At 40.0% G+C, this 12,946-nt stretch overlaps 1 protein-coding gene across 2 annotated transcripts in view; it reads right to left on the reverse strand.

Annotated features, from left to right (window-relative positions):
- Positions 1 to 12,572, reverse strand: part of LOC122557810 (nuclear receptor-interacting protein 3-like) — a 17,944-nt gene extending 5,372 nt beyond the window's left edge. The window contains exons 1-4 of one of the 2 annotated variants that reach the window (XM_043705867.1): positions 12,060 to 12,568; positions 9,644 to 9,826; positions 3,839 to 3,921; positions 828 to 967 (exon numbers count right to left, since the gene is read on the reverse strand). In XM_043705867.1, the coding sequence (XP_043561802.1) occupies positions 828 to 967; positions 3,839 to 3,921; positions 9,644 to 9,826; positions 12,060 to 12,233 (580 nt within the window). In that variant the 5' untranslated portion in view covers positions 12,234 to 12,568. Of the gene's footprint in view, positions 1 to 827; positions 968 to 3,838; positions 3,922 to 9,643; positions 9,827 to 12,059 lie in introns of both variants that reach the window. The other variant, XM_043705868.1, reaches the window with a different exon arrangement.
- Positions 12,573 to 12,946: the final 374 nt, after the last annotated feature.

The raw sequence follows: 12,946 nt of genomic DNA on the forward strand, positions 1-12,946 counted from the left end.
CACCCCAGTTCCAAACTTCCAGCTCAGCACTGTCCCCATGACTTGTCCTACCTGCCTATCTTCTTTTCCACCTATCCACTCCACCCTCCTCCCTGACCTATCACCTTCATCCCCTCCCCCACTCACCTATTGTACTCTATGCTACTTTCTCCCCACGCCCACCCTCCTCTAGCTTATCTCTCCACCCTTCAGGCTCTCTGCCTTTATTCCTGATGAAGGACTTTTGCCCAAAACGTCGATTTTACTGCTCCTCAAATGCTGCCTGAACTGCTGTGCTCTTCCAGCACCACTAATCCAGAATCTGGTTTCCAGCATCTGTAGTCATTGTTTTTACCCTTACTCCTTCAGTTGCCTAGTGGGCCTGGTTGATTTGTCAATCACCAACAATGCTCCAGAGTGCTGCCCTACCCACCCGAGTTAGATAACAATACAAACTTTGTAACAGAAGATTAACAAATATCCACCTTCCCATTCAATTGTCTGCTCAGACACTCATCACCTTATACAAAAGAATGTGCATTTCATGTTTTCATGATTTGTGTGAATTAATATGCAGTGTGTACATGCAGGGCTATAGAATATTAAAGCACTCTCTGGGTCAGCTGGATGAATACTCAACTGTTAAAATGTATATAAATTTGAATTGAATGTTTATATCATTATTAGTCAACTTATTTTGAAACCAAATTGATACTTTTGTGCTAGATATCCACTGGAATCTTGTGTTGGAGATGTAGAAAGAATATATTCCATATAAATCTATGACAAAAATAGTAAAATGTAAAATCATATAATAAATTACATTTATAATAAGTCTGAAAACATACCTACTACAGCTGCTGAACATTCAACATTGAGTTGTCCTAAAGTAATTCCAACATTTTCTATTTGTCCTGTAATCTTTGAAATAAGTGGCATTCCATATTTTTCAGTGTCATCCTTCTCTGTTTTCATAAGTTCTTGCAACCTATAATTTTAAGATATTTTTTGGTTTGCTTTTGAAATAGTGATTTTGAAAATAAGAGTTGGATAGCATTTGCAGAGTTCTTGTGATTTGTTTAGTTCAAATTTGTGTTATGGACTAGGCCAGACCACTCAAAACATTCTTAAGCAGGCAGCCCCAGACCATAACTTTGCAATTTGTTTTGGTAAGTGTACAGTGAAAATTACCCGGAGTAAGATAGCTAGGTTGACTACTAGATTTTAAAACAAACAAAAATTTATTCACAAAATTACACAGTGAAACACAAAGAACCAAATAAAGAACCCCTACAGAATGCAACCTATTCAACTAGACTTAATTATGCTGCTCCGAATATACACAACAGTCCCAATAAGCAAACTCCCTTTAAAAAACAGTATAAATGGAATAAGTGCCTACAGGTTGAAGTTGAAGGGCAGTAAGGAGAGAGAGTTTCCACACAGCTACCTGTTGAACTTCCAACCAGTTCAAGACTGAACTAAGAACTGCTGAGCTAGAGAGCTGACCACTCCCCATTCATTATACAGATCACTTTTAAAACATGACCACTTTGGCCTGAAGTCTCATTTGTTTACACATAAACAGAAGGCCTCTCAAAATCCTTTTCATCTCTTTACCAGACTGATCGGAGCCCAGCCAAAATTATTGTCCCTCTGAAAAAACATCAAGGACAGAGTCTCGTTGAGCCAAGGAACAGCTTTTAGAAAAAATGGGACTAGCTTGTGACATTTGTATAGCCACATACAATATAAAATTGCCTTTATCGGCAATATCATTAGTTAGGCCTTAACCATCTGCTGACCTTGCAAGCTTGATGCAGAAACAGAATTAATCAAAGCCATTCTGCAGAACAAGAGCTATCATGATCAGATCACCGATTGCTGTGTAACACACATATTTATAAGTGGCAAAGTCACCACCTTTGAACCTAAAAGGCACCTGATAGATTCTGGGATGATCCCAGAATCTCAAAATATTGAATAACAGGTTGAGCAAGACATTACATGGTACTACAATGCAGTGGCCATATGAGTGGTACTTTCGACTAACAGGATGCTGGCTAAAGGTCGGTCCAAAAGACCACAGTGTTAAGAAACATTGTGTAAATTTCAATATCAGTAAAATGCCACATACATAGCCTGCAGGTCTCAACCATTGGCTGATTGAACCAGTGTGTTCCTTTGGCTGTTCATAATATGTAGTACTCAACCAACCATTCTTGAAATACTCAGAACTGCAGCATTAGGTGTGATTATGTGATTGGCTAGTACTTGTTGAATAATCCTGTGTGTTAATAACTACACTAACAATTTAAGATCATCAATCAAACTTGTAACAAACCCTTAACATTTTGGACGCAGCATCCATTCATACGCAGGGACCTGTTCTCTAAAAATCTTGTCCCTATTTTGAATCAGCCAGGAATTTGGGGTGCTTTATAATTCCCCATTGCAGCTAGATAATTATTTTATGTTTAACTACATCTCTTACTTGGAGGAGAAAGTGAGGACTGCAGATGCTGGAGATCAGAGCTGAAAATGTGTTGCTGGAAAAGCGCAGCAGGTCAGGCAGCATCCAAGGAACAGGAGAATCGACATTTCGGGCATAAGCCCTTCTTCCTGAAGAAGGGCTTATGCCCGAAATGTCGATTCTCCTGTTCCTTGGATGCTGCCTGACCTGCTGCGCTTTTCCAGCAACACATTTTCAGCTCTGCATCTCTTACTTGTATAGAATTTGGTTTCATCCTATTTACTGCCCTTTGCCATACATCTTGATGCATGAATTTTTTTAAAGAAATCATATGAGTACATTAAATTACGATATTGCAGGTTTCCATTCATATTTTGGCCATCATAAAGAACAAAGAACAGTACGGTACAGGAACAGGCCCTTTGGCCCGCCAAGCCTGCACCAACACATGATGCCTTTCTAAGTGAAAAAGCTTTTGCTTCTACACAGTCCATATTCCTCTATTCTTTGCCTATGTGTATCTGTCAAGATGCCTTTTAAAAGTTGCTATTATATCCATCGTCATCACCTCCTCAGGCAGTGAATTCCAAAAACTTACCGCCCTCTGTGTAGAAAAACTTGCCTCTCACATCTCCTTTAAACTTTCCTGCTTTTACCTTAAACCTAAGTTCCCCAGTAACTGATGTTTCTACCCAGGAAAAGACAATGATTATCCATTCTATCCATGCCTCTTAAAACTGTGTAAACCTCTATCGGGTTGCCCCTCAGCCTCTGACGTCCAAATGAAAATAAACCAAATTTGTCCAATTTCTTCTCAAGTTTGTCCAATTTCTCTTCACTCCATATTCCACTTTGATTTACTGTTAATCAATGTTATGAGGTGGGATACTAATTTTCTACTAAAGTCATTTCATGGAAACACCACAATCAACAAATTGCATTATCATGCCACGTTGATTGCTTAACAAAACTTATGCTACAGCAGATAGGTGTCAGTTTCTAATCACTTCTCCCTAGTGTTCAGAATAAGTATTTTTTTTAATTTTCTAGTTATTGCACCACATAAATTTATCACAGGTACCATCATATCCTCTTAAACAATGTTAGTAAATGTAGAAAATTATTTTTGAGACACTGTTGACGGAATTGCTCCTTTAAATGTGTTTTGAAAGATATATTTCAGCTTGAGTTGTTTGCAAATCCCAGAAGGCCTTCAGCCAGTATGTCTTATTATTACATTCATTTGCAGTGATATATATAAATTCACACTAAAGCTAGTCCATATCATCAGGTGAGAAAGAAATCACAGTTCTGTCTAATAACTGGCTGCAAAGGTAATCAGTACTACCACGAATGAGAGACATTGAAGTCAGTATTGTTACTTACCCTAGTTTATCCACACAGGCAGATGAAATGAGATTATATCGAGAACCAGTGTCAATTTGCACTTTCATCTCTTTTCCAGCACACTTAAAAAATAAAAAAAGACAGAATTTTCCAAGATACATTTGTTACTGTGCATGCAGACATGGGCTGCAAGATAGATCAGCAGTCATAGATCAGTGAGTTGTAACAGCACTAAGTGTTATAACAATCTTGCTAAACTGTAGATCAAGAGTACTCAACCTTTTATAGCAGAGGATGTTGTGATTGCAACAAGGTCAGCCATGTGGATGTCATTAAATATGTCCTCCCTGACTGAGCTGTTAATCTGGTCCAATTAGGGAGCCTTGGATGACAGATAAGAACACGAGTGTTGCCCCTATGGGGCTGTGCTTGTCACTGGTACCTTGGCCACATGGGTGTTTTTCCTGATGATGGAATAAAAAATTAGAACAGGAGTGTCAGAAATTCTGTTCACTTTGAGAGCTGGGTCTGAGGAATCTGGATCAGCTTCAAGGACTCTCCATGTCTAAATAAAGAGTGACTTGGTGATGAGACACTGGTCTCAGTGGAGTTATTTTAGTGCTGACAGAGTGGGATTCAGTCCTGAAAAAATGTGTTCACAACAGTAGTCTTTGACTTGCGGGTAGCATTTCTAGCATCATGCCATTATTTCAGAAACTTGACTCATTCGATCCTGCTATCAAAGATTGAGTTCAGTATATGGAAAGAATGCACTATTTTTTCCAGACAAATGCCATTGGGGAAGGAGAGAAAAATGTGTATTTCTCCTGACAGATTTTGGACCCACCATTTTTTCAGTTTTTAGGAGCATAACATTCTCTGAGGCATCAGATACTAAAACATTGCAACAGTTGACAGATTTAGTTAAGGAATATTATGACCTCAAACCTCCACTGATTCTGAGACACTATCAGCTTTACTCAGCAATTCAAGAACCAGAGGAATCCACATCGAGATTTTTGACTCGATTAATATGACTGGCAGAGCCATGTGACTTTGATTTAACCCTAAATGCTGAGACACTGTTTGGGATGTGGGATTAATAGTGTAACCATGTAAAAGCAAGTACTCGCTGAAGCCCAACTGGACTTCAAACAGGCACCACAACTGGCCTTGTCATTGGAAAATACAGCAAGTGAATCATTTGAGTTGCAGGACATTCTGGTGGAAGTGGACACCCTTGCCAGCCTGACTGAGCCTGGGGAAGAGCAATTGGTGAAGGCAATTGTATGGTCTCACTCAGGACATAAACTGAACAGAGGGACTCTAGGTCAGCCCACAGCAAAATCTCTAAACAAAGCCAAGCCTCAGCAAGACGGTTAAAATTTTCTTCAGGATCTAGGTTAGCAAGCCGTTGTAGTTACTACCACTATTCAGACTCAAGACAGCAACAGAGCCCCACTAGACCTAAATTGAGGAAGAGAACAGATAGGCTGCTATTCAGAAGGAAATTTATAATAATGACAGACCACAAATCCCTGCTGGGTCTACTTAAAGAGGACAAGGAAGTACTGCCCATAGATTAAGGCTGAATTCAGCAGTGGGCTCTAATATTAAGTGCCTATAATTACAAGTTGGAACATTGTCTGGGAGGCCAAGTGGCAAATGTGGATGCATTGAGCCACCTCCCACTGGCAGATACACCACTGGTGGCACCACCACTGGAATGGTCTACAATGATTTTACATTTTCTGGACACACTTCCAGTCACAGCTGACAATATCAGATTTTAGATAAAGAAAGATCTGGTCCTGGCAAAACTGAAACAGATGGTGGTGATGGGAGAAACCAAAGGGCCATTGTAATCAGAACTGAGACCTTTTTGGACCTGGAGAGACCAGTAGAGGACAGTATATTGTTATAGGGGCAAGAGTGACTGTCCCGAGCAAAGGTTGTTGCCATATACTGGCTGAACTCCACCAGGGTCATCTAGAGATTTCCAAAATTAAGATATTGATGACACGTTTATGTCCGGTGGCCAGGATTGGATGCTGACAGAAGCGTGTTGGTGGACAGTGCCCAGAGCGCCACAAGGACAAAAATTACTGACAGCAGCTCTCCCACATTTGTGGGAATGGCCAGGTAAACTCTTACACATCAACTGTTCAGATCCTTTCATGGGCTTTATGTTCTTAGTCGTTGTGGTTGCTTACTCAAAGTGGCTGAACATGCATAGACTTCATTCATCAAACACAGGGACAATGGTAGAGAAATTGCTGGCATGATTTGTAAAACACAAACTCCTGAAAGTGTTGGTCACAGATAATGGGCCGTTGTTTATCAACAGGGAATTTGAATATTTACTAAAGTTGTATGGTATCCATATAGTATAAGGACAGCTCCACATCATTTATCATCAAATAGTCTGGCAGAAAGAGCAGTCCAAAATTTGAAGACAGGCTAAAAGAATAGGCTACAGCTCCACTAGATTCCAAACTGTCCTAGCTCTTATCTGATTATAAGACGACTCCTCAAGCAACTAAAGGGAGAGCTCCAGAGGAAAAGACTCTGTACCAGGTTACATCTGATCTTATGGACATGGAAGGGGGGGGAGATGGCATCAAGAACGCCAGTGCCAGACAGAACACTTCGCTAAGCAAGAGAGACTGTTTACTTAAATGGACAAAGATTGATGTAGGAACAATGGGAATGACACTGCATGGGTAAGAGGCATGGTCAACACGAGGTCAGGTCCTCAGGCGACTATCTGTGTGGAGTTTGCACATTCTCCCCATGTCAGCGTGGGTTTCTTCCGGTGCTCCGGTTTCCTCCCACAGTCCAAAAATGTGCAGGTTAGGTGAATTGGCCATGCTAAATTGCCCATAGTGTTAGATGTGAGGGAGTAGGGTCTGGGTGGGTTGCTCTTCGGAGGGTCGGTGTGGACTTGTTGGGCTGCAGGGCCTGTTTCCACACTGTAAGTAATCTAATCTAATCTAGGTCCTGTGATGTATAAAGTTTGGTTAGGTGCGACGGTCCTGAACAAGCATGTGGATCATATGAAGACTGAAAACTTGCAAATGGTGCATGACCAAACATGCCTGGCTCCTTGATAGCCTTTCCAACTTTTCCCGAACCTGTGGGTTCTCCATCTCTGTCAAGCATTGAAGGTACCTCGGAATTTGAGATTGACACAGAAGATGTCACTACCTTGATGCCTTTGCCACCTTGAAGAGGCAAATGAATTTCTTCTGAGATACTCCAGGCACAAGAGGCAAGCTACTGTGCATTACACACTACCCAGAGGCAGAGTTGGAGGAACCTGACCCAGTGCTAAAACGCCCCAGGAGGAGCTACAAGAAAAAGAACCAACCTATGTCCTTGGACTCAGAGCGGGAGGGATGTAGACACTGTGATGAGGTCAGCCAGGTGGATCTCATAGAATATGAGATCCCTCATTGGATCTGTTAATCTGGTCCACTCAGGGAGCACTGGCTAACAGATAAGGAGTGTCAGAGTGTCATAGCTGGCTCCGAGAAAGCTGGATCAATGTCAAGGACTCTCCATGTGTAAATAAGGATGACTTGGTGATGGGATACCAGCCTTTAAATGGATATGGGCCAAATACATGTAAATGGAAAACCTGGTCGGCATGGATGTATTCTGTGGAGTTAATTCAGAGGGCGGTTCGTCTGCTACAACTGGAGAGTGGGAGAAGTCAGAATCAGCATTATTTTTTGAAGGATAAATCATGTTTGACTAATTTGCTAGAGTTCTTTGAAGATGTAACAAGCAAAATGAATAATGGGGATCATGAAATTGGTGGTTCTCAAACTTTTCAGCACATATGCTATGTAATTGAGTAGATTTTCTTTCTCCTGAGGATGCACAGTGATGAATGTCAATGGCAACTCCTTTAATAAAAGATATCAAGGCTCCAGAGACGATTGGTAGCATGGATGTCAAAATTTCATGGCACATCAGTTTAAAACCACTGGTGCAGATATAGCACATCTGGTCTTCTAAAACATAATTGATAAGGTGCTGCACAAAAGGTTAATACACAAAGTAAGATCAGATGGCATTCATTTTAGTTTGAGTAGAAGATTGGCTAACCAATGGAAAGTAGAGAGTCAGGAGAAATGGGTCCTTTTCTGGTCAGCAAGCTGTAATGGGTGCCATAGGGTTTGGGCCTCAGGCCCCAAATATTTATGGTCTTTATTCATGATGTGGATATTGGGATAGAATGTGCTATAGCAAAATTGGCAGATTCCCAAAATTGGTGGGAAAACAAATTGTCCTTAAGAACTAAGAAATTTGCATTTATGGATAGTTTAAGTGGATAATATGGATAACTGAGCAGTTATCCATTTTAGTCAGAAGAAGACAAAAGGCAACTTAATACCTAAATGAAGAGAAACTGCAAAACGCTTTGGAGCAGAGAGATTTGGGTGTCCTCATGCATGAGTCACAAAAATCTAGTATGCAGGTATGGCAGGTAATAAGGAGGGAATATGGAATTTTGGCATCGATTACTGGAGGAATGGAATACCAAGTTGGGGAAGTGTTGTTGCAAGTTTACAAGGAATTGGTGAAACAACATCTGGAGAACGGCATGCAGTTTTGATCCCCCTAATTGAGGAAGAATGTAATTGCCTTGACGCATTTCAAGAAATGTTCACGAGATTCATTCCAGAGATGAAAGGCTTGGCTTATGAAGAGAGTTCTCGCTATTTAGGCATATACTCACTAATGTTTAGAAGGATGACAGGAGATCTAATTGAAGTATATAAAATGCTAAAGGAGATTGATAAAGTAGGCTGAGAGTGGATGTTTCCTCTTGTGGGACAATCTAGAATGAGAGGTCACAATTTTAGGCTAATGGCTTGCAGATTTAAACATTTATGAGCAGAATTTGCAACTCTTAAAAGGCCATAAATTTATGAAATTCACTATCCCAGAGTGAGATAGGCCCTAGGACTCTGAATAAATTTAAGGAAAAGATAGGCAGATTCTTAATTAATAATAGGTTAAAGGTTATGAGGAGCGGTCAAGAAAGTAGACCGAGATTGAGGTAAGATCAGTCATGATCATTTAAAATGGCAGAGCAGGTTCATTGGGCTGAATTGCCAACTCTTGCTCCTCGGTCTTATGTTCTTATTGGAGATTGAAACTCTTTTTTAGTCAGGCAGATTTCTAAATTGCATTTAAACATTGGTAATTGAAACCATCGGCAATAGTGTATAAAATGTGACCTATTGTTACTCACATATATCACCTTTACCCATGGAGCTTTCTAAAGTAAAATACCGTAAGTGCAGGAAATCTGAAATAAGAAGCTAGGAAAATTCAGCAAATTAGTTGGCATCTGTGAAGAGAATTACAGTTAATTTTTCAGGTCACAGAACTTCCATCAGAACTGAACTCGACTTCTGTGCACAGATTTAGCTAATCTGTTGAGTTTTTCCAGCTTTTGTTTTCCAGGTTGAGTTTTCTTCACTAATCCCTTCAGTCCTAAACATGGTTCCTTCCAGTAGGTAAGGCTCATTAATACTACCAATCAATTATGAAAACAACTTATTCAATAATTTACAAAGTGAGGATTGAATAAATAAATGCTTCAAATCAGACTTTTGCTATATACACAAGGATCAATGAAGCAAATGCACAAACAAGCTCTGCAATAGAATTTCAAGCATTATTTTAAAAAGGACCACTGTGGTTTTTCTACTTCTCTTTACATATTTATGTAACCTAAATAGAAATATGATTATTTATACAAATGGCATCGACTTTATACATTTTGGTTGAATTATGTTATACCCTTTGAAAGGAACTGGCCATTACCTTGCAACGCACAAATATTAGGTCCTCTTCCTGTGTTTTTTTGTGAAATTCTTGTTTGGTTTGATGAAAACTTATGTTCTGAACTGGAAATGAATTATTAGAAGACCATGTCTCTCGATTGTTGGCTCGGAATTTTGACAAGTTGGTTTCTAGTAAACGTCTTTGCAAAATGTTATGTGGTTGCTAAAAGGAAAATGTTTAAGAATACAGTAAAGTCATATAAGAACAATTACATTGACATCCTTAGTCTTTATCTAGAATTATCATGCGAAACAATTTTGCTTATTCAAGAGTGCATCAGCATCCAACTGTGTAGATAACAACGACCAGTTCAATACATTCTTTCGCTTCGAGTAAATCACCACTATAGGTTAAAATGGTACCAATCCGAATTGTCATTATTCCGAAGGAGAGAAAGTTTTTAAGAAAAAAAAATTGGAGGTGAATATTTTCCCAAATTATTAAGCGAGGCTAATACCACCCGTTATAATTATGAAATAAATCTGACAGCTACTTGTGGTGGTCGCATGCGCTGTTACACAACGAAATCTGGAAGTTGCTATCAAAGATAACCCTGTACAAGAGCGGGATATCGCTGATAGTTCCAGCTTTGAAAAACATGCTATCGAGTGAACTTGGGCTACTTGCTTCAGAGAGGGTTCTTGAATCTGATTGGTCAAAGAACCTCACCATTCCTTGTCCTATTCACACATGGCACAGATGTACAGGCATCGTGCTGGATCAGTAGCCAGGTTACAGCAGCTCGGAAGCCCAAATACATTTGAGGGCAGCTTTAAGCGATGGACGTGAGCATCATTAGTTTATCTTTGGCCTCTAAAATTGAAACCTGTAAAACCATACAAGTAAGGAGAAGACAGTAGTGCGTGTCTGCTTCAGCAACTGCATGGAATGTTTTTATAGAACGTTATCGCAGAGAAACAAGTCATTGGACCCTTCAAGTGCTCATAAACCACTATCCCAGTTGTCTGTTAGTTCCATTTAAATTTATTCTTCTATTTAATAAACGTAATGGATTTTTCTTCAACAAAGATAGAACATTCCACATCCCATCCTTCCTGTCTGAAGAGTATTGTTCTAGTATTGTTTTAAATTTGTGCCGGTTAAAATGCTGATGCAATTCGTTTTCCATAAAATATTCCTTAATCTATTATGCATGTATCATTTTATCTGGGAAGGAGGTGAACCAAATGGGTAGTTTGGGAAATTCTGGATGAATGGTCTCTGGGTTCTGAAATTATGGGGACGAGACTTCCCAACTAGTTATTCTAACACTGGAGCTAACCTGGAATTTACATTGTGTGGCGTGATTCATTAATTAAAATGTCTTCAGCTTTGCAAGCAAATAAGTTTCATGTTCTAAAATATTAAAATGTGTCCAAAATTATTTGGGCAAACCACACATGTATGAATGTGTTGTCAAGAGTCAGTCATGAAATCAGAATTGACATTTTAAGAGTATTCTTAAACAGATTCCGTTTCACACCCATTGGTCACCTATTAAACTGCAATATTTCCATAGATCAAATTGTATTCCAGTTTTCTTCACGAATAAACGCTAAGGGGTTATCCTTTTAAAGAGTATATAGATTTTGGGGGTCGGTTAGTTCAACCCTGTTCTGAGATGATCCTTATTCACTTCCCTCAGGAAAACGCCCCCGGCTGATTACTCTAACTGAGAGTGCTGCCCGGTTTGTGTCCCCGTCAGATCACTTCGAGCACACACTGGTGCAATTTTGACTTCAGGTGATAATATAAACTGGCCAACATTGAATTGGCCGCCTGTTCTAAACCTCTCCCGATATTTGGCTGTGAAATTCAGCACTGGACAGCAGCTGAACACACCCAAAGTGTCACATGCAATATACAATAGTGAGTATTTCTAGAATAATCAAAAATAAATCACCATTAGTGCATCAATGGATCAGCTAATGTTTAGTCAATCCCAAATGAAGGGGTCCCCATATTGTAACGAGCACTTTAAATTTAAGAACGCTTTGGAATGGAGAATTCCGATCGCTGCTGAATTGGATGTATTACAGTTTGTTCCTTTTCTAAACGATGCACTCGCATACCAAAAAAAAAATGCGAAATGGGAGAAGATGGTATGGAGATTTTTAAAAATATTTTCAGAACTCGAACAACGAAACACAGAAATCAGGATTTTATGAATATCTACATTTAATAATACGCCAGCACCTCACAGGACTACTTGTGAATCCTGCGCCCGGAGAAATGGAGAGAAATTCTTGTTTAGACCACTTTAAGTACCAATGGAGTGTGTTAAAATCCTCTCCATACCATCCGCATATTGTGGAAATGCCAGCAACAGGATAACCATTGATGGAAAATAAGATCCCCTCACTGGTCACACAGCAAACGTTAGATAGGCACTTACGGTTTCTTTGGATGTTCCCAGTTTTTTGAGACCATCCAGGGGCAGTAAATCCGCCGAGTCTTTATGGATGAACTGTACTGCTTGTTTCATCCGCCTCTGCTGGCGGAGAGAGGCAGCCTCTCGGATATCCATTTGTTGGCGTCGATTTTCTTTCAGGATATCCGAGTAAAACATTCCCCGCACTCAAAAGAAGCGTGGCCACCCAGCAACCATGGGGTGAAAGAAAATACCCGAACAGTTGCCAGAGCTCATTGAAACCTCCCAATCGAAATGAGAAGCTTTTCCGAGGTGGCCACTTTTAAAGGGCCGCGCCTTAGACTTCTCTGATTGACAGGAAGGCTCCAGCCCCCCCAAAGAGTACAAAACACAGTGCTCGAGAAATAATTTTCCCCAAACTAGCTGCTGCTCCTGACTTTTACTCAACGAGCATGGCACAGGGAAAAAAGGCTGCTGTCCTACCATCTTGCAGTTGATCTGGCCAGCAGCCGACACTGCAGGCAGCTCAAGTTCCTGCCAATTCAAGGACCACCATATTTAACTCAGCTCCAAATGCAGTCAGTCTGCAAAGGAAATACATACTGTTTAACACGAGACAAAGCAATTAGGTTTCGCGTTGTAAAATTTGTTTGACGTGTGCAATTTTTGTGAAATATTGCATTTACATAGTATCTCAATGACCCCAGGGTGTGTTAAAGCAATTTACAATCAAATAAACAAACTGTAAATCTAGCCACTTGTTGATTCTTCGTTGAGATTGATAACTTTCAGTCAGGACTCCGAACCCAGCTTAAAAACTGCAAGGATGACGCAATGAAATTGTAGGTATTGGGATGTTTACTTTGACAGAAGACGAAAAGAATTACTGAAAAGCAAATCACATCACAGGC

The sequence above is a fragment of the Chiloscyllium plagiosum genome, chromosome 16, assembly GCF_004010195.1.
Source record: "Chiloscyllium plagiosum isolate BGI_BamShark_2017 chromosome 16, ASM401019v2, whole genome shotgun sequence".
Taxonomy (NCBI): domain Eukaryota; kingdom Metazoa; phylum Chordata; class Chondrichthyes; order Orectolobiformes; family Hemiscylliidae; genus Chiloscyllium; species Chiloscyllium plagiosum.